At 37.8% G+C, this 20966-nt stretch overlaps 1 protein-coding gene across 1 annotated transcript in view; it reads left to right on the top strand.

The window, feature by feature from the left end:
* vwa8 (von Willebrand factor A domain containing 8) overlaps positions 1-20966 on the top strand; it is a 476539-nt gene that overhangs the window by 267823 nt on the left and 187750 nt on the right. The window contains exon 22 of the mRNA XM_059967797.1: positions 9199-9274. Coding sequence (XP_059823780.1) covers positions 9199-9274 — 76 coding nt within the window. The remainder of the gene's footprint in view (positions 1-9198; positions 9275-20966) is intronic.

Here is a 20966-nt window from a genome sequence, read left to right as displayed (position 1 = left end):
AGGACTGTATTCTTTAGAACATAGATGATTGAGCAGTGCAGGTTGATGGGAGTAGGCAGATTAATGGTTTGGCATGAACTAGATAAGCTGCTCCCATACTTACAAAAGAGGATTAAATGCATAGGTCCTTTGAAGATAAAATTATAAAGTAATTGGGGAAAGTAAAAATAAATATTTAAATTATTTTGAACTCCATGGAGCATGTGGGGATCCTCCAATGTCCAGGCAATCTTTCTCTCTTTTTTTTCTTTCTTTAGATAAGGGTTAAGGGGGGGAGAGTTACGGGGAGGGGGGAGGGTCAATATTATTTTTCTCACTTTTTTTATCATCACATTTATTCTTTGTAATTTTCTAAAATTTAATAAATAAATATATTATATTTTTAAAAAAGAACTAGGTAAGCTGAAAGACTTGTTCCTGTGCTGTAGTGTTCTATACCAATAACAGGCTTTACGAGAATTTGGAGAAACATGTTATTGTACTGTACTTCTCTATGATCTATGATCTTGGCATAGATGTGAATCTGACAAGGATACCTATCTTATTTGCCAGTGAAATCTCAAATCCAGTCTTGATTGCAACTTATGGAATGATTCATTACCTGAGCAGTAGCAGTTGGAATTAACCATTGTGTGAACTAACCAATTATAAATAGCAGCTATGCTACACAATTGCCCGATGAATAAATCCTCACTTGAAGAGAGCCTTCACACCCTTTGACTTTACAGTTGCTGGATACCTCACCATCGATTATCATGGACAATGCCACTATTGAGAAATTGCTGGATGAAGTACCTAAATGTTGCAAATCTAAATCAAATTTATTATATGTACATGTATGCGTGGTACAATGAAAATCTTTCTTACAGCAGCATCACAAGCATATAGCATCAGAAACACAACAAATCATTAATTAATCACATAAACTACAGAAAATTAAACAAGAACACAATTAGAGCAAAAATGTCCATTGTAGTGCATAATGGTCATAGTGTTGCTGTACTGAGGTGGTGATGAGGTTTGCGCAGGTTGGATGAAGGGAAGTATCTGTTTTTGAACCTGGTTGTGTGATACTTCTGGTTTCTGTACCTCCTGTCCATTGGTAGCTATGTGAAGATGGTATGGCCTAGATGGTGGGGATATTTGATGCTAGATGTTGCCTTCTTGAGGCAATGTCTCCTGTCTATACTACTGATGGTAGGGAGTGATGTGCTAATGATATATTGGAATGAATTCACTATTTATGCAGCTTTTTATGTTTCTGTGCATTCAATTTGCTCTATAAATGTATAGTTATCAACGTGCAGCAACTTTGAAGGATTTATGGACTTGGATCTCAAGATCCCTCTGATCCCCAAGATCTATACAGATAAGAATCCCACTATTAACCTTGTACTCTGCATTTAAGTTCAACCTTCTTAAGTGAATTACTTCACGCTTTTCTGGATTGAACTTCATCTACCACTTCCCAGCCCATCCTATCAGTGTAGCTACCAACAACCTTCTACACTATCCACACACTGCCAATCTTTGTGTCATCTGCAAACTTTCCATCTCACCCTTATACTGTACTTCCTCATCCAGGTAACTTATAAATGTCACAGAGCATGGTCCCAAAACAGATCCCTGTGGAATGCCACCAGCAATGACTTTGCTTTGCCTTCTGTGGGCAACCAAGTTTCCCCAGATCCTATGGCTCCTGTCCTTTTGAATGAGCCTATCATGGGGAACTATGAAGAATGCCTTAGTAAAATACATATAGACGACAGGCACCATTCTGCCTTCATCATTTTGCTTTGCCACTTCCTTGAAAAAGTCAGACAGGTTCATGAGGCATGACTTGCTCCTCACGAAGTCATGCTGGCTATCCATAATCAGACTTTGCTTCTGCAAGTGCTCATAAGTCATGTTTCTAAGAATCCTCTACAATAGTTTGTCCATTACTGGTCTATAATTTTCAGGATTATCTCTTATTACCTTTCTTGAACATTTGCCACCCTCACTACTCCTGTGCCCAGTGAGGATGCACTGATCATTGCCAAAGTCACAACAATCTCTTTCCTTGCTTCTTGTAGTAAGCTGGGGTCTATCCTATCTTTCCCTGGAAACATATCTATCCTAATATTTTTCAAAGATCCAGGACATCCCCTTTCTGAACCTTGATATATTCTGGCAAGACCTCACATTCATTAAGGTCCCTCTCACTGGTGAATACTGAAGCGAAGTATTCATTGAGGACCTCACCTAGCTCCTTTAACTCCAGACACATGTTTACACTTTTATCCCTGATTGGTCCTACTCTCACTCTAGTCATCTTCCTATTCTTCACATATGTGTAGAACTACATGAGGTTTTCTTTAATCCTTCTTGCCAAGGCCTCCTCATGTCCCCTTCTAGTTTTCCTAGTTCTATTCTTAAGCTCTTTTCTGGGTACCTTATAATTCTCAGTAGTCTGCCCCTTGCTTCCAATCGCTTAATAATGCCTCCTTCTTCATTTTGACAACATGTTCCACTTCTATTATCAACCATGCTTCCTTCACCCTAGCATCCTTTCCCTGCCTCAGTGGACAAGCCTATCCAGAGCCCCATGCAAGTGTTTCCTGAAAAACCTTCCACATTTCCATTGTACATTTCCCTGAGTATATCTGTTCCCAATTTGCACTCACAAGTTTTTGCCTAATAGCATTATAATTTGCCTTCTCCAAATTAAATACTTTCACACACAGTCTGCTGCTATTCCTGTGCAAGGCTTTGCTAATTATCAGGGAGTTGTGATCACTCGTTCCAAAATGCTCACCTACCAAGAGATGTGTCCCCTGAATAAGTTCATGGTCTAATACCAGATCCAGTATAGTGTCTCCTCTAGTCAGCTTGTCCATATATTGTGTCAAAAATCCTTGGATGCATCTACTAAATTCTTCCCCATCTAAACCTTTTGCACTGAAGATGTGTCAAACAATATTCGGGAAGTTGAAGTTACCCATGGTACAACCCTGTGTTATTTCTGCATCTTCCCAAAATTTGCCTACCAATCTACTCTTCGGTAGATTGATTCCTACCTGTTTCTGGCATCTATCCATACTGACTCAGGAGACACTCTGTCCGCAGTGCACTCCAGTTCTGCAGCTGTGATACTACCCCTGATCAGCAATGATACTCCTCCACCTCTTTTACCTCCCTCCTTGCCCCCTTTATACATCTAAACCCTAGGATATTTTCAACAGTACCTCTGTAGAAGTTTGTTGGTGACATGCCAGGAATTGGGTATTTTGCTAGTAATAAGTCACGAGCTGATACCCGAAAATCCTTTCATCATCTATGAGTCACAGAGTGATAGAATGCTGTTGCTTGTTTTGATGAGTCCTCCTGCAATGGCCCTCGAGACTTGACATCATCCAGTACAAAGCATCCCAATTGCTTCGTACCCAACATCTACTCTAAACACTCATATTTCCACTACCACAAATCCCAGCCTCTATGTGTACCGTTACCAGGTAAACTGGAAAAACTCAGCAAGGCTCCTGCAGCAGTACTTTTCAAACGTCTGTATCTCGCGAGGTTAGTTGGTGCAAGGAAACAGTTGCTGTTCAAGTCATGTACTGTTCTAACATACTGATTGTTCCTTCACCAAAACACTGGAACTCTCTTCCCCTCCTTAAACATGTTGACTTCAGCAACTGAGAAAGCAATTCATCAGCATTTTCTCGAGAGGTTGTAGTTGGATGTTGGGTTGATTCCATCAGCAAATGTGCAGCCACGATAAGCAGTATAGTTAAAAAGTACTGCAGGGAAGATCTCAGCATTGTTTTTCTTTTTGAACACTTTGGACATTGTACCAATGAGGTATGGTTTTCCTATGGTTTTATTAACCGAGAGTTCCCATCTGAATCTGTCAAAAAGGACAATGTTGTGAAAGGTGAGGAAATTTGAACAATTGGCTTCTACGCAGCTAATTGGTTTGCAGAATTTTCTGTAGAATTGCTGGCATGGTAGGTGGTCAGCTTTAAGTGCTGGAATCTCTATTGCTGTTGCAGATACAAGTCACATCCAGATTTGAGATTGGGTGCCATGAACTCAATGGCTGTAATGAACAGTTCATACCGAGATATCTGGGATGTGGGAACGCTTTGCTGTGTTTCTGTGCAATCTGTTGTATTGGAGCTCCTTTCCTCTAAGATGAATTGGATACTCTTGACTCGTTTGGCCTGATCTCATTTGCAAAGTCCAGCAATTTGCAGAACCAATACTAAGGAGTTCCACATGATGCAAGCAGCTAATGCATTTAACACTTAATAATTAGACAGGTTATGGGTGCCACAATTACATAGTGGTCAGCATGATCTCTTGCAGGTCAGGTAATCTTGAATTTGGAGTTCAATTCTAGCACAATTTGTAAAGAGTTTATACATTCTCCCTGTGACGGCATGGGTTTCCTGCATGTACAGGCAGTCCCCGGGTTACGAACGAGTTCCGTTCCTGAGTCCATCTATAAGTTAGATTTGTACGTAGGTCAGAACAAGTACATCCAGTATTATTTAGCGTCAGTTAGTCAAACGTTTGTCTTTGTATATAGTATATATTTTACCTTTCTATGCATATAAAACACTTAGGAAACGTATGTATTTCAATAATTAAACCACTGCATTGCTTAATAATAATTGTAGCTTTCATCAGGGCAGGGCCTTTCACATGCTCCATTATTCTTACTTTATCCTTTTTTAAATTATTTTATTTATAATTTTCTACAAAACTACAACGAAGAAAAGAAAATCAATAATATATATAGAAGGATCATTGCCATATAAACAAAAATAACAATAATGCATGCCTTAACAAATGAGCAAGTCACCCATAGTAAAAAAGAAAAAAAGAGAAAAAGAAAGAAAAGCACCCAATTCATCACCTATCCAACTCCAAGCCAACCATTATATGAGATACACTTATATTACCCCAGAACTACATATTGTAATAAAAAAAAGGGGGCAGCCTGTTACCTGATCAGAAAAAAACAAAAGTCAAAAAAACGCTGGAAATGTAGGGTCTGATTATCAAGGGAAAAAAGAACAAATACCTGTCAATCTAGGTGAGAATTATGAAAATATTTGAGAAAAGATCCCCACACCCTATGGAACTTTATGTCCGAATTAGAAAGTGAGTAGTGAATCATTTCGAGATCTAAACAAGACATAGTATCCCTAAGCCATTGAGCATGGGTAGGGGGAACTACATCTCTCCATTTAAGGAGTACTGTTCGTCTGGCTAGAAGAGAGGCAAAAGACAATGTTCGGTGTTTAGCTGGGGTCAAATGCTTGTCAGAGTCTCGAAGAATACCAAAAAGAGCGATCAAAGGATCAGGTTCCAAATGACAATTTAATATAGAAGATAAAGTTAAAAAAACATCTTTCCAAAATTTTTCCAGAGTAGGACAGGCCCAATACAAATAGGAAAAGGAGGCCTCACCTCCTTTGCATTTATCACACCAGGGACTAATATCAGGATAAAACTTTGCCAATTTGGTTTTGGACTTATGAGCCCTGTGGACGACTTTAAACTCCAGGAGACAATGGCGAGCACATAAGGAGATTGAATTGATGGATTTAAGAATTGAATCCCAAACCTTGTCGGACAAAGAAAAACCTAAGTCATGCTCCCAAGCAGTTTTAATTTTATCACAAGGGGTTCGTCTGAGAATCACAAATTTAACACGAATAGTAGAGATTACGCCTTTGCCCAAGGGGTTCATTTGAAGAAACAAGTCTACATCATTTTTATCAGGTTGTTCAGGAAAATGTGGTATTAAAGGGCTAATAAAATGTCTAATTTGAAGGTATCTAAAAAAGTGAGTATTCGGTAAATTAAACTTTACAGACAATTGTTCAAAAGACACAAACCGATTGTCTATAAAAAGATCTTCAAAACGCCTGATACCTCTCCTGCACCAGTCTTGGAATGTGGAATCCTGCATAGATGGTTGAAATAAATGATTGTATAGAATAGGACTAGAGAGGGAAAAGCTATAAAGACCATGGTATTTTCGAACTTAAGCTCATATTCTCAGAGTATGCCTGATTACAAGATTAATAATAGATTTTGGCAATTGGCAAGGAAGAACAAATCCAAGTAAAGCTGGAATAGATAATTTCTTATAAGCGTTTAATTCCATTGCCACCCATGTTGGACAAACAGACTGGTTATAAAAGTAGGACCAAAAGATAACATTATGAGTATTGGCTGCCCAATAATATGAACAAAAATTAGGCAACGCCAAGCCACCTTCTCTTTAGGCTCTTGGAGATGAGCTTTATTGAGTCTGGGCTGTTTACCCTTCCATAGGTCTGACGAGATAATAGAATCTAAAGAATCAAAAAAAACTTTAGGAATAAATATAAGTTAAGATTGAAATAAGTATAAAAATTTAGGGAGAATATACATTTTAATTACATTAATTCACCCAATTAAAGACATGGACAGAAGTGACCACTGTGCTAATCTCTGTTTTGTAAATTTTAAAAGGTTATTGAAATTCTCATCGAACAGTCAATTATAGTTCCTTGTTACGATAATACCAAGATAAGTAAAACAATTGTTTACTACTTTAAAAGGGAGATTGTGAAATTCTAATTCTTGTGCTTCCTTATTTATCGGAAAAAGTTCACTCTTATGTAGTTTGTATCCGGATAGCTGACTAAATTTATTGAGAAGTGAAAACAACAAAGGTAAGGAGGTGGTGGGGTTTGATATAAAAAGTAACAACTCATCAGCTAGAGACTATTTTACCCTTAATTATCTCTGAGGATCAATCTGGCTTTATTAAAAATCACCTTCCCTCTTTCAATATTAGACGTCTTTTTAATATTCTATATTCATCTTCATCAGGGACCCCTGAATTTGTTACCTCTCTTGATGCCGAAAAGGCGTTTGATTGGATGGAGTGGCACTATTTATTTGCGGTTTTAGAAAAATATGATTTTGAATATAATTTTATTAAGTTACTATATTCCCATCCAATTGTATCAGTTCTGACTAATTCCCAGCAATCCCAACCGTTGGATTTTAAACGTGGCACCCGACAGGGATGCTTGATACTTGATCTGGCTATCGAGCCGTTAGCAATTGCATTTCGCAGTTGTACTGAACTGACTGGGATCTGGAAGGTGGTTTTGAGCACAAATTCTCTCTCCCTTTATCCTTTACCTGTATCCTTTAAAGTTGTTTTGATCGTTAACCGACTGTAGCCTAAAGCTTTTCCAATAACCGATGGTGTTTCACCTCTTTCCAATCGCTTTACTATTTCCACTTTATTTTCAATCGCAATCGTTTTCCGTCAATGAAACAGAAAGCTGCAGATTTTATGTTCTATCGCTGAGCAGCAGTGAACCGCCTGATTGGCCTATCAGAGTTCTCTTTAGGAACAAGTTGACTTGATCAGCATTTCTGATCTGGCTATTGTTCACGATCGCATTTAATAAAAAAATACAGCAGCAGCCGCGGGCAGTGGGTCTTGTGCTGCTCCGGGTCCTAAACTTCACCTGCACTGAGAAAGGTGCTGACTGGAAAAGTGGGGGGGAGGTCAGGGTGAATTTGCTAAGAAATATTTAAGCCAAATACAAAGCTACACATTCAACACAGTGTTAACGACAATGACTTAAAATGGTGAACGGTGTTGTGATCCGACTTAACATGGCGGATGACATTCTCCTCCCTCCGTTCGTAGGTAGAAGTTGTCCCTAAGTTGGACATTCGTAACTCGGGGACTGCCTGAACTCTGGTTTCCTCCCACAGTCCATTGACATACTAGTTAGAAGGTTAATTGGTCATTGTAAATTGTCCCGTGAGCTGCTAGATTGCTGGGGGGGGGGTGCAGCTTTTTGGGTTGGTTTCACAATGTATCTCTAAATAAATAAGTAAACTTTCTGGTCCTTCATACATCAGAACCACTGGACTTAGTCTGCTGGAGGGAAATACTGTTTGAATGTTGTTTCATGCCAATTGATTACAACATTTCACACCAACATTTGGATGTCAGATGCTCAATGACTAGTAGAGAATGGGATAAGTTACTAAATCAACTTTTGAGTTCTTCTTAACAAAATATCAATGCATGTTTAGAATCAAAGTACAGTGCAACACATAATTCAGCTCATTGTGGCAGAGTCAGCTCTTTGAAAGACTTATCCAATCTTTGTCTTGTTTAAATACTGCGTATGTCAATTCTATTTAGCTAGTTACTATTGTAATACATAATATCGCAGCTTCTTGTATATCTCTTTTGTTATTGGTCAAGATGTAGCAAAACTAACTGAGATCTGATTTTTTTAAACTTTTTTTATTGAGTTTTCAAATAATTACAGAAAGAAAAAGAAAATATGTAAAAAAAATACCCTTCCCCCTCCCCTTAACCCCTCTCCCCTCCCCTTAACCCCTCCCCCCATCCTCCGTATAGAAAAAAAGAAAGAAAGAGTGCCTGGATATTGGAAGATCCCCACATGCTCCATGGAGTTCATAATAACTTCAGTATATATATTTATTTCTTTCCCCAAATAACCAATTATTTTATCTTCAGAGCACCTATATATTTAATCCTGTCTTTTGTAAATAAGGGAGCCAAATTTTCAAAAATGTTTCATATTAATCTCTTAAATTATAAGTAATTTTTTGACTTGAAGTGACTTGAATATTAAAATTGAAGAAACAAATTGGTCAAGACTATGTTTTGATAGTATGACAAATGCAATAAATGTCTGGTTAAGATAAGTGCAATATAATTTTTTACATCAATTATATATTACACCACAAAAAATAAATAAATTAAACCCAAATTTATCCAATCAGTGTTTCCGATGTAAACAAGAAATTGGTACTTTTTTACATTCTACTTGGTCTTGTTCTAAAATTCAACCTTTTTGGACAAATTTAAGAGTTTTATTGGAACAAATTATTGGAACACAACTTCCACATAATCCAATATTATTTTTATTAGGTGACATTGAAGGGATAAAATCGAAACCCAAATTGAATAAATATCAGAAAGAATTTATAAAAATTGCACTGGCAGTAGCCAAAAAGGCTATTGCAGTTACTTGGAAATTGGATGCATACTTAAGTATAGATCGTTGGAAGAATGAAATACAGCTGTATTCCACTTGAAAAGATCTGATATTTTAACTTGAAATTGAGATGTATTTTACTTTATTTCAGGGATACCACTGTTCAGAGTTTGACTCTACAGCCATCTGTTCAACATGGAGTCATCACGTATGAAGATTCTCCTCTGGTTAGTCTTAACAAAATTAAGATAAGCTACAATAGTCTGTCCCCATTCCTGATTCAGATAAAATGGATGAGAGCAACAACCTCCACAACAGCTATAAACAGAACGCTAGAAACATTTAGCAGGTCAGACACTATCAGTGGGGAGAGGAACAGAAATAACCTTTTGGGTGAAGAAATTTGTTTCAGAATTAGAAAAGTAAGAAAGCTATTGTATGTTAAGTTGCACAGAGAAAATGCCCGATAGAGTGCAGACTTGCATTTTTCCAGGCAACAATTAGTTTAAAAACCTGCTCTTTTGTCTCTTTGCTTCACATTATCCAGCACTTGTAAGTGAAGTAACAGTTCACTTTTTCCAATTTAGTGTTTGTGCTTGTGGTTCACAATGAGTTCTCTGTGTTGGAAAAAACAAACACAGATTAGATGATCACTTTGCAGAGGGCCCCCATTAAGTCTGGATGAGTGGCCCTCAGAGTCACTTGCTTTGCTTGCTTTCTGAGCTGCTGTATTGCTTCAGTGGCATTCAATGTAAGCTCAATGAACAACACCTCTTTATCCTTGGGGCTTAATATCATAGACAACTTCTGCGGTTTTTTCAGATCTGACTATGCCCATCTATTTCTATTTGTTATATTTCAAATTGTTTCTATGTCATTTTTGTTATAACCACTGATTTTCAAATTGTTGCCTTGATAACTTCTGCCTGCACATTATCTGCTCTCTCCACTGAAACATCAACCTTGTTGCCTGACCTGCTGAGTATTTCCAACATTCTGTGTTTTTGCTTCAGATTTCCAGCATCTACAGTTTTTTTTTGTTCCAAACATCCTTACATACCTTTCAGGAACAAAACAGCATTAGAAACTGTGACATATAAAGCGGTATCAGAGAGATGGCTAAAAGTTTGGACTTGTGGATGACTTTTAAGAAGTGTTTAGAGATGGGGAGCTGTACAGTAGATTCTGGTTAATTGGGACAGCTACTTATTTAGAACAACTCTTAAAGAACAAAATCTAATGGAGAAAATAGCTAGGATTCCCTTTGTTTATTTGGAACACTGTGCTGTCTGATTAATGCAGGAGACTGTTGCCGAACGTTTTCTAACTAGTGTCAGATTGTATGGCCATTAGACACTACACCATGCTTAGTGTGAACTGTTTTTAAATTGAGTTTGTTGTCTGCATTTGTGTTCAAAATGCAGTGATTTTTTTTGTCACTGTTAGTTGACGAGAAGTAAGCAGTCAGATAATTCAGAACGGTTGTTCTCACTGTGGTTTCAAGCATTCAGGCTTGGAGATGCCAGAAACTGCCAGAAGTGAAAATGAAACAATTTCACTCCTTCATTAGGCTAGGAACTACAAAGAATATGAAGGCATCGGCAATCATCTTTAATGTTACAATTATAATGAAGATTTGGAGGATGCAAATGTCAGTAACATTGTATGACAGCATTTGGTGTCTGCACTGACTTTGCTCATTTACAGTCAATCAAAAGAACATGTATACTAGATGAATTCCAGCGTTGATAAATATTAGGAACTGACGCAGTTTTATAGTACTGTAGTAGCATTGACAGTGTTCTAATTTGTTCTGAATTGTATTTAAATACGTAATTTGTTACTGAGTTAAATGGTAATTTGTATTTTTTTTAATGCCTTTTTAACTAATGCCATGAAACTTTGGCTAAAAGGGGCAGCTACTTAATTGGGACAAAATGTACTGATCCCAATGTGCTCCAGTTAACCAGGATCCACTGTGCTTACAATTACAGGCTGCAAACCAAAGTTATCGAGGTAACATTTACTTTGAAAACAAGCAGCTGGAACAAAATGTTGCAGAAACAATTTGAAATGACACACACAAAGAAGCTATTTGAGTTCATGGCAGCTCCCAATGAAGTAATCCCATCTCTGCATTTTCCTTTAACTTACTCTCTAACTCACATACCCGTCAACTCCCCTTTGCATGTGTTTTTTTTCCTGTTAACCTACAAAAGGGGTAAATTATAGTACCTAATTAATTCTGTTTGGAGCTGAAGCCTTGGCACTAATGCTTCAGCAACAAAAAGCCCTTTAGAGTTATACAGTCCAACAATAGTCCTTCAGTCCAATTGCATGCTGGCCAAGGTGCCCACTTGAGTTAGTCCCATTTGGCATGTACCTGTCCAAATACCTTCTAAATATTAATGTGCCTGCTTACCTCTGGTAAGATAGCTGTGTTCTTGGACGCAGTGACATCTCTGGGTTCAACCAAAGGTGAAATTTTTCATCCTTTATGACTTTATTGTGATCTCAAGACACTGCTGATTATCAACAGCATCAAATACTATAGGTCTACATCACTAGCGAGTTGCCCGATAGCAGTGGAGCTTGGACTGTTTGGCACAGTGTTGCTAGCTGCTTCAGCCAGGGAAGAAGGTGTCAGAGGCAATGTGCAAAGTCTGTGCATCATCTAACAAGTGGTGTGAGTCTTGGACTTGGATTGTCTTGGATTTTTTTTGTGATCGCAAGACATTGATAGACTGTTGGACATTGATAATGTGGAATACTGTAAGTTCAGTCACTGGTTCACTGGTGAGGCCGACGCAGAGAAGTTGTGTGGCCTTGGTAGTAGTGTGGATCAGGGCCTCATGCTGTAGGTTCGCCTGTCACAGCTGCTCAGGGGAGGAGATGCTGGAGGCAGTGTGATGGGGTGTCCTGACTGGGTGGTGGCTGGCCCCTCCAAGCAGGACTGTTGTTGTCTGAAGATACACTTTTTCACACATGATGATCACACTGCTGCAGGCTTGTTCTTGCTGACAACATCCCATACACCATTCTACAGAACATGATATTAAAGGACTTGAGCTATTTTTTTTGGTGTGACTGTATGTTTACTGCTGTCTTATATGTGCTAAATGTGCCTTGTGCTGTCAGTAATGTGTTTTGTACCTTGCCCCTAGAGGAACGCTGTTTCATTTGCCTCTATTCATGGGTATTCATGGATGGTTGAATCACAATTAAACTTGACATTGACCTTGAATTTGAACTTCAACCACTTTCTCCAGCTGCTCAGTTCATAAACTGATTGTTCTGTAAATGATAAAGTTGTCCTTCAGTTGTCTGAGACCCTTAATTAAGACTTGATAAAAAGATGAGAAGTTAGAGCAAGAGAGTCGGGGGGAGGGGGTGAAGGAAGAAGTGCAAGGTGGTAGTTGAGAGGTGAAACTTCGGTTGTAATTGTCCAATTTCATTACGTACACGACAAAGAACAACTTATTCGTGTGGCTCGGCGGGTAGGAATGGTTAAATTTCAGGATTACTATTTCCGTTTGGTAGAAGATTTTAGTCCTGAAGTAATGAAGGAAAGGCTTCTTTTTAAACCTCTGATGTCTGAATGTTATGAGAAAATCTAAAACCTGCGCTCTTATACCCCGCGAAGCTTAGAATCTCTCCTCCGAATGCTCCACGCAGAATTTTTCTTTCTACATCTGAAGCGAGAAGTTTTCTGAAGGAGAACTTCCCTACTGCTACAGATACTCATCTCTAATAAATGAGTGATTCTGATCGTGTAAGATGGTTTTCGATTCCTCAAACCAGATTTAGTGTCTGGCTATTGGTGTAGGTTTATCCTATACTTTATATTTAAGTTAAAGTGTGTTCTCATCATATTAATTGGTCTGTTTTATACACTTTAACCATTATACTATATTGTTGACTATTATTTTTGTTCCTTCGAAGGTGTATTTTTAACCCTTCAAAGGTGAATTCTTTTTTATTAAGATGGTGGTTTTTTGGAAAAATATTCTTGTTTTTTTTAAGATGGCGTCATTTTTTTTCTCTCGTCTTCTTCCTACAATGCACCGCTTATCACAGTTTAAATATTTTTTGATTTGTTTGGGTTATAAAACGATTTATAAGCTTTTAGTGATTATATTCTTTTTGTTTTTTTTTACAACCAAGTATATTAAGAAGTGTGGTTTTAGTATAGTGATCATAATTTTTAAAGTCTGGGTGGGTTTTTTTATATATATCCTTTATATACGGAGTGGTCTTCCGCTGATATGGGGGTAGAGTTAGTCTCATTTTTTCCTTTTTCTAGCCACATTTTGGCTTTTTCTTTTTTTCTTGTGGGGGTGGGGGATAGTCTGTTTTCTAACTTTATTTTTCTTTTACCAGTTTGTTTTAGTTTTTTCATTTGGGCTGTTTTTGAACTTCAAATATGTCTATGATGTCATCACTTCCGGGTCCGCTCTTTATTTTTGTTCCTCTTCCGGATGCGTGAGTTTATAATTTGGTTAACCCTTTTTATACCAAAGGGTTGATTTTAGAAATATGGCTCAGACCATCAATTTTGTGTCTTGGAATACTAATACTAAACCATCCGATTAAATGAAAGAAGATTTTCAAAGTATTCCAAAGACTTAATGCTCATATCATTTTTGTACAAGAAACTCATGTGAGGAAGGAGGAAATCTATCACTTTTTTAGGTCTTGGCGGGGTCAACAGTACCATTCGAATTCGAATGCCAAAGTAAAGGGAGTTTCAATTTTTATTGACGCCTCTATTGCATTTGTCCAACACGATATCTTTTCGGATCCGAATGGTAGATTTTTGTTAATTACGGGTTTACTTTGTAATAAAAAGGTTGCTATGGTTAATGTTTATGCTCCAAATGTGGATTGTCCTGATTTTTTTAAGTCCTTATTTACTTCTTTACCTAATCTAAATGAATATAAATTAATAATGGGTGGTGACTTTAATTGTTGTTTAAATCCTTTGATGGACAAATCCATATCTACTCAGACTTTACTCAATAAGTTGGCCACTTGTATTAACTCTTTTTTGACTGATAATGGAGTTTTTGATATTTGGAGATTTTGGCATTCTAAGGACAAAGAGTTTTCTTTTTTCTCACATGTTTATCATTCTTATTCGAGAATTGATTATTTTTTTATTGACTCTTGTTTTATTCCATCGGTAATTGGTTCTAATTACGATATTATAGCCATCTCTGACCATGCTCCATTAAAACTTTCTATTAAATTTACGGATACAGCTTCTAATGTTAGACAATAGCAATTTGATTCTACCTTACTGCAAGATCCAGATTTTATTAAATTTATGAAGGAATAGATCGATTTCTTCTTTTCAACTAATTCCACGGATGATATTTCTTGTGGAACACTTTGGGACACTTTTAAAGCGTATATGCGTGGACAGATTATCTCTTACTCTGTTGGTCTGAGAAAACGCATTAAGAAGGAAACTCTTTTATTGGTTGATAAAATGAAAGAGATTGACAAGAAATATTCGATCACTCCTAGTAAGGAGCTTTACAAACAACGGGTTGAACTTCAAACGGAACATAGTTTATTACTTACATCTCTGATTGAAAATCAATTAATGAAAACCAGATCTGATTTTTATATACATAGTGATAAATCATGTAAACTGTTAGCTAATCAGTTGAAGAATGCTTTGGTTAAACGTCAAATCACTAAGATTCGTCAGCAGAATGGGGATTTGACAGTTAACCATGATGGGATAAATAAATCATTTCAAAATTTTTATACCTCCCTGTATCATTCTGAATTTCCTCAGGATCGTAATACCATGTGTGATTTTCTTGGGAAATTGAATTTTCCAAAATTATCATCAGATGATCTTTCAATATTAGATACTCCTATTATGGATGCAGAAATAAAAGGGGTTATTTCCTCCATGAATTCTGGGAAAGCACCAGGTCCAGATGGGTATATGGTAGAATTTTTAAAATGTTTTCCCACTACTCTTTCTCCTTGGTTATGCAGGGTTTTTGAAGAAGCAATTAGATTGGGGAATTTGCCACAATCTTTTTATAGAGCTTCCATTTCTTTAATACTGAAGAAAGATAAAGACCCTACTGACTGCGCATCCTATAGACCAATATCTTTATTGAATGTAGACTCCAAGATCTTTTCCAAGTTACTGGCATTCAGGTTGGAGAAGGTATTACCCCAAATTATTTCGGAAGATCAAACCGGTTTTATTAAAAATCGCTATTCTTTTTTCAATGTTAGGAGATTATTGAATATTGTTTATACTCCTTCACATAACATTTCAGAATGTGTTATTTCATTAGATGCGGAGAAAGCATTTGATAGAGTTGAATGGCCTTACTTATTTAATGTGTTGGAGAAGTTTAATTTTAGTCCGACATTTATTTCCTGGATTAAACTGATTTATCACACTCCAGTAGCCTCGGTGTTTACTAATAATCAAAGATCTCCCTTTTTTCGTTTATTTCGGGGCACTAGACAAGGCTGTCCTCTTAGCCCATTATTATTTAATATTGCTTTAGAACCTTTGGAAATTGCCATCAGAGAATCACAGGATATTTTGGGGAATTAATCGTGGGACAGATATTCATAAGTTATCTTTGTATGCAGATGATTTATTATTATTCATTTCTAACCCTGAGAAATCTATTCCAACAGTTCTATCATTGTTGGCTCAACTTAGTGATTTTTCTGGGTACAAGTTAAATCTTAAGAGTGAATTGTTTCCTTTGAATAGACAGGTCCCAATTTATGGAAATTTAACTTTTAAATTAGTTAATGACTCTTTTATTTACTTAGGGATTAAAATCACAAAAAACCATAAAGACTTATTTAGGGTTAATTTTTTACCCTTAATTGATCAGATTAAAGGCTTGTTTACTAAGTGGTCACCATTATCTTTATCTCTGATAGGTAGGATTAATGCTATTAAGATGGTTATTTTACCTAAGTTCTTATATATTTTTCAAGCAGTACTAATTTTTATTCCGAAATCTTTTTTACTAATGTTGATTCAAAAATTTCCTCATATATATGGCAGAATAAAAATTTCAGGTTAGGTAAAAAGTACTTACAGAAGACAAAGAAGGAAGGCGGGTTAGCATTACCTAATTTCAGATTTTATTATTGGGCAGTTAATATTAGATATTTATTATGTTGGTTGAAAAACTGGGATGGATCTTTTAGCCCTCATTGGGTGAGTTTGGAAATTAAATCGGTACCAGGTTATGCACTGGGTTCTATTTTAGGGACTTCTCTACCTTTTGCTCTTTCTAAATTGCCGAAACGAATTGACAACCCGATAGTTAAACATACTTTACGTATATGGTTTCAATTTCGGAAATTTTTTGGGTTGACTCAGTTCGTTTTAAATATTCCTATTGTATCTAATTGTTTTTTCCACCCTTCAATTATAGACCAATCTTATTCGGCTTGGAAGACTAAGGGATTACTACGATTTTCTGATTTATTTTTGGACAATTGTTTTATGTCTTTTGAGCAATTATCTAATATAATTTGCCTAGATTTCATTTTTTTAGATATTTACAGATTAGGCATTTTTTTAAATACTGTACTTCCTACTTTTCCAAATTTTGTGTCTTCAGATATTTTGGAGAGTTTGTTTGAATTAAACCCATTTCAAAAAGGCTTATATCAAAACTTTATAATATAATTATGAAGATACGTTCAGAGCCCCTTTATAAGACAAAAAATGATTGGCAAAGAGAGCTTAATCTTATTATTACTATTGAGAATTGGGATAGAATTCTTCAATTAGTTAATATATCATCTATATGTGCCAAACATTCATTAATACAATTTAAGGTCGTACATAGGGCCCATATGTCCAAGGATAAATTAGCTCATTTTTATTCTTATATAAATCCTATTTGTGATAGATGTCAATCTGAAATAGCGTCTTTAACTCATATGTTCTGGTCGTGTCCGCTTTTGAAAAAATATTGGAAAGATATTTTTGATATTATCCTTGCGGTATTGAACATTGATTTACAACCCCATCCTATTACCGCAATTTTTGGTTTGCCAATGATGGACTCACTTCATTTATTTTCTTCCACCTGTCGAATGATTGCGTTTCTTACTCTGATGGCTAGAAGATCTATTTTGCTGAATTGGAAGGAAATTAACCCCCCACTGTATTTCATTGGTTTTCTTAAACTATGTTATGTTTAAATTTAGAAAAAATTAGAAGTGGTGTATTTGATACTTCTATTAAATTTGAAAAGATATGAAGACCATTTATTCAATATTTTCATATGATGTAATATGACCCTGTTTCAAGCCTATTTGATTTTCCAGCTTTAATTTTATATATGTTGAGAGGATCGGAGTTGACGACACTGATGATTATGTATTCTTGTGAGATATTATAAACGGCCCTTTTTTTTCTTTTTCCAGTTTTTCTTTCTCTCTTTTTTTTGCTTTTTTGTTTTCTTTATTAGCTATTAGATTATTAGTTTAGTTTTTTTTGCATATTTTTTTTCTTTTTTCTGTTTTTTTTATATTATATATTATGATATACCCAGATTTACCTTGTTCATATATATACTGTATCGTTCATGATTTGGGAATACTCATTTATACTGTAATCATTGCTTATATATTCTTTCATGTGCAATGGAAATGTGTATGTTTGTAATCCCATTACCTAAATATCAATTGTATTTTGTTCATATCATTAATAATAATAAAAAGATTGAAAAAGAAACGGAGGAGAAACAGAGAGAGTGGGAGGGGTGAAGTAAAGCGCTGGGAATCTGAGGGGAGGAACATTCCCTCTCTCCCTGCTTCTCCCCCTTCCAGATTCACAGCACTTTCCCTCAGACTGGAAATTGTTCAACCAATACTTCATATGTGAAAGCTTGAAATCCCTTTACATTTGAGAAGGAGCCTGCTTGAACCTCAACAGTCTTTTGGCTGAATATCTTCCCACAGTGCTACTTGCAGAGGGAATTCCAAAACTTAGATCCTGAAACAATGGATTAACAGTAAAAGATCTTTTTCAGGATGCCATGTGATTTAAGAGGGGCAAAGCAAGGGGTGGGAGAAAAGAGCATTTCCATGTGAGTGATGCTTTGTACTTCTGAATATAGGCGATTATGGATTTGGAGGGGCACAGTGCCAAGTTGGCAGGATAGTGTCTGCATTCATGCTAGTTGGTTTAAATTCTGCCAGAACAGGAATCTGTGGTAGAACTGAAGTCAGTGGCCATTACTTTATTGATTTCAATTCTAACGCACTTGAGCAAACACTGCTCTGATGTCTGACAGTCATTACCATCCCACAAGTCATCTCCATGGTGTATATATGGATGGAGGGTCTAAATCTTATTTCAAAGACCAAGGTGAGGCTCAGAGCCAAATGGTCCCAGTGACAATCAAACTGGACATTAGTAACAGAGATTGCTTACCATTCTCCTCATCATGTGGGAGTCCATACATCAAGCGTCAGAGTGTAGAGCAGGGGTTTCTAATCTGGGGTCTGTGGACCACTTGCTTAATGGTATTGGTCCATGACATTAAAAAAAGGTTGGGAACCCTTGGTTTAGAGGGAAAAGATATTCAACTAATATCTACACAATCATTTCCTCAGTCCCAGAATCTAATCATGGAGAGGAGAATCAGGAGACACTTACAGTTTTTGACATGCTAGCTCTAACTGAGCTCAAAGCCAGTTGAAACTTTTTCAGTCAGCAGCAAGTCCCAGGGCAATCAGTACAAGTATCTCATTAAACATCTGGAATCCTCAGGCCCCTTTAAATTCAGTGAAACCAGATAGCAGTCTGAGCAAATGCAAGAAGCTCCATCCTTCCTGTTTGCATGCAACCAGAAGTGCATTTTGTACAGCCACCTTTATGCAGTTCTGCATTTGAATGGACAAAAGAAGCAAATTACATTAAAAGTTTTTAAAACTGCAAATGTTGAGTCTGAAATAAAAATGGAAATATCATAGAGCAATACCACATGAATACAGGCCCTTGAGTCAAATGAGTTCATGCCAACCATGGTGCCCACTGAGCTGACGCCAATTTCTTATATTTGGCCCATATCCCTCCAGGCCCTGCCCCTCTTAAATGATACTATTGTACCTGCATGAACCACTTCTTCTGGCAGCTCTTTTCATAAACTCACCATCCTCTGAGTGGAAAAAAATTACCCCTCTGCTCCTTTCTGCATCATTCCCCTCACATCCTAAACTTATGCCAATAGGTTCCTCTGCCCTAGGTAAAAGACTGTTACCATTCACCTTACCAATGCCTCTCATAACTTTAAACTCTTCCATAATGACATCCTTTATTCTCTCCTATGTTTCATGGAATAAACACCTACCCTGGCCAACTTCTCCATGTAACTCAGACCCTTTAGTCCTGGCAACATCCTCATAAATCTCTGCTTTATTTGCAGTTTAACATTTCTTTCATATAACAGGGTGACCAAAGCTGTATACAGTTCTCAAGGCTCTTCTTCACAAATGACTTTTACAACTGCAACATAATGTCCCAATTCCTATACTCAATGCCCAAAGAGCCATTAGAGATTATGCAAATTTAAGAGTCATAGAGAAGATGCTTCAGTAAGGCATAGCTTCCAATGACACAGAAACAGACTCCTCTACCTATCAAGTTTGCATGAACCTTCAATCCAATTTTATTTTCCCAAAGTTTCCACCTTCTTCCTCCTTTCACCTACATTAGTGGTCACCAACCTTTTTAAGCCCAAGATCTCCTACTTCAGCCTCAGTTAAAGGTGAGATTGACCTCGGATCAATTAGTCGCAAGCAAGCACACTGGGGCAGAAAAGACAGGAAGTAAAACCCCGCAACCCGAAAGTAGAAATAATGCATAAACACTAGGGGTACCCACCATTTTTTGCACCGCAGACCAGTTTAATATTGACAATATTCTTGCAGACCGGCCAACTGAGGGGGGGGAGAAGTGTTGAACACGACGGGAATACAGCAATACTCGAAGCAGGTTCCTTATGTCCAGTCGATTCAGCAATTTAGTTTTCACGGCTCTCGGCACTTAGCTGCTGTCCCGCTTGCTCACATTTTTCCACTGACAAAAGTCAGCGGGTTCGTCTTTAAGTGCAGGGTGCTTGGACTCAGAGTACCGAAGCAGTTTTGAGGGCTTCATTGCCTTATTGGACAGCCTCCTGGCCCAAACTCCAGCCTCTGCCGGCCAAACACCCTGGCCAGGTGCAGCTGGTCATGGGTGGGGTGAGAGGACAAGGTCAGGGTCGGAGGTCCCCGTGCTGGGGGCGGCGGCAGTTGCTGTCCAGAGAGAGCGACTGACCGAGTGAGGAGAGCGACAGGCCTGCACCCACCCACCTTGTAGTATCTATCGGCCGACAAAAGTTTGTTTCAGCAGATCGCAGCGAGGCAGCTGCTCTGCTACTTATGAAACCCTGAGCCCGAATTAGGTCGTCTGCGAATATTTTAGTACCGGGTTCACCATGTCATTCGGTGTGCTAAACAGGTTCAGAGGCGGTGCCTATCTGTCCGTGTTCCAGGCCAGTAGCATCGGCAGTTCCTGCTGGCCGCGCTCTGGGCCAGTAGCATCGGAGGTTCCCGCCGGCCGCGCTCTGGGCCAGTGGCATCGGAGGTTCCCACTGGCCGCGCTCTGGGCCAGTAGCATCGGTGGTTCCCGCCAGCCGCGCTCCGGGCCAGTAGCATCGGAGGTTTCCACCGGCCATGCGAGTGTGTCACTGCGTTTAGGTGACTGATGACCTCACGTGGGTTCAAGTTCAACAGTGGGTGTGACAGGGAATGAGGGAAGGTGCAGCTGACTCATATTGTTTGGTTGGGGACCACTGAAGTACACTGTGTAGTGTGGGGGAACTACACGCATGCGCACTGGGCAGAAAGAACGGAACG

Source organism: Hypanus sabinus, chromosome 4 (genome assembly GCF_030144855.1).
Source record: "Hypanus sabinus isolate sHypSab1 chromosome 4, sHypSab1.hap1, whole genome shotgun sequence".
Lineage (NCBI taxonomy): Eukaryota > Metazoa > Chordata > Chondrichthyes > Myliobatiformes > Dasyatidae > Hypanus > Hypanus sabinus.
Note: the sequence above shows the minus strand (reverse complement) of the source record. Positions and strands in the feature narration are given on the sequence as shown.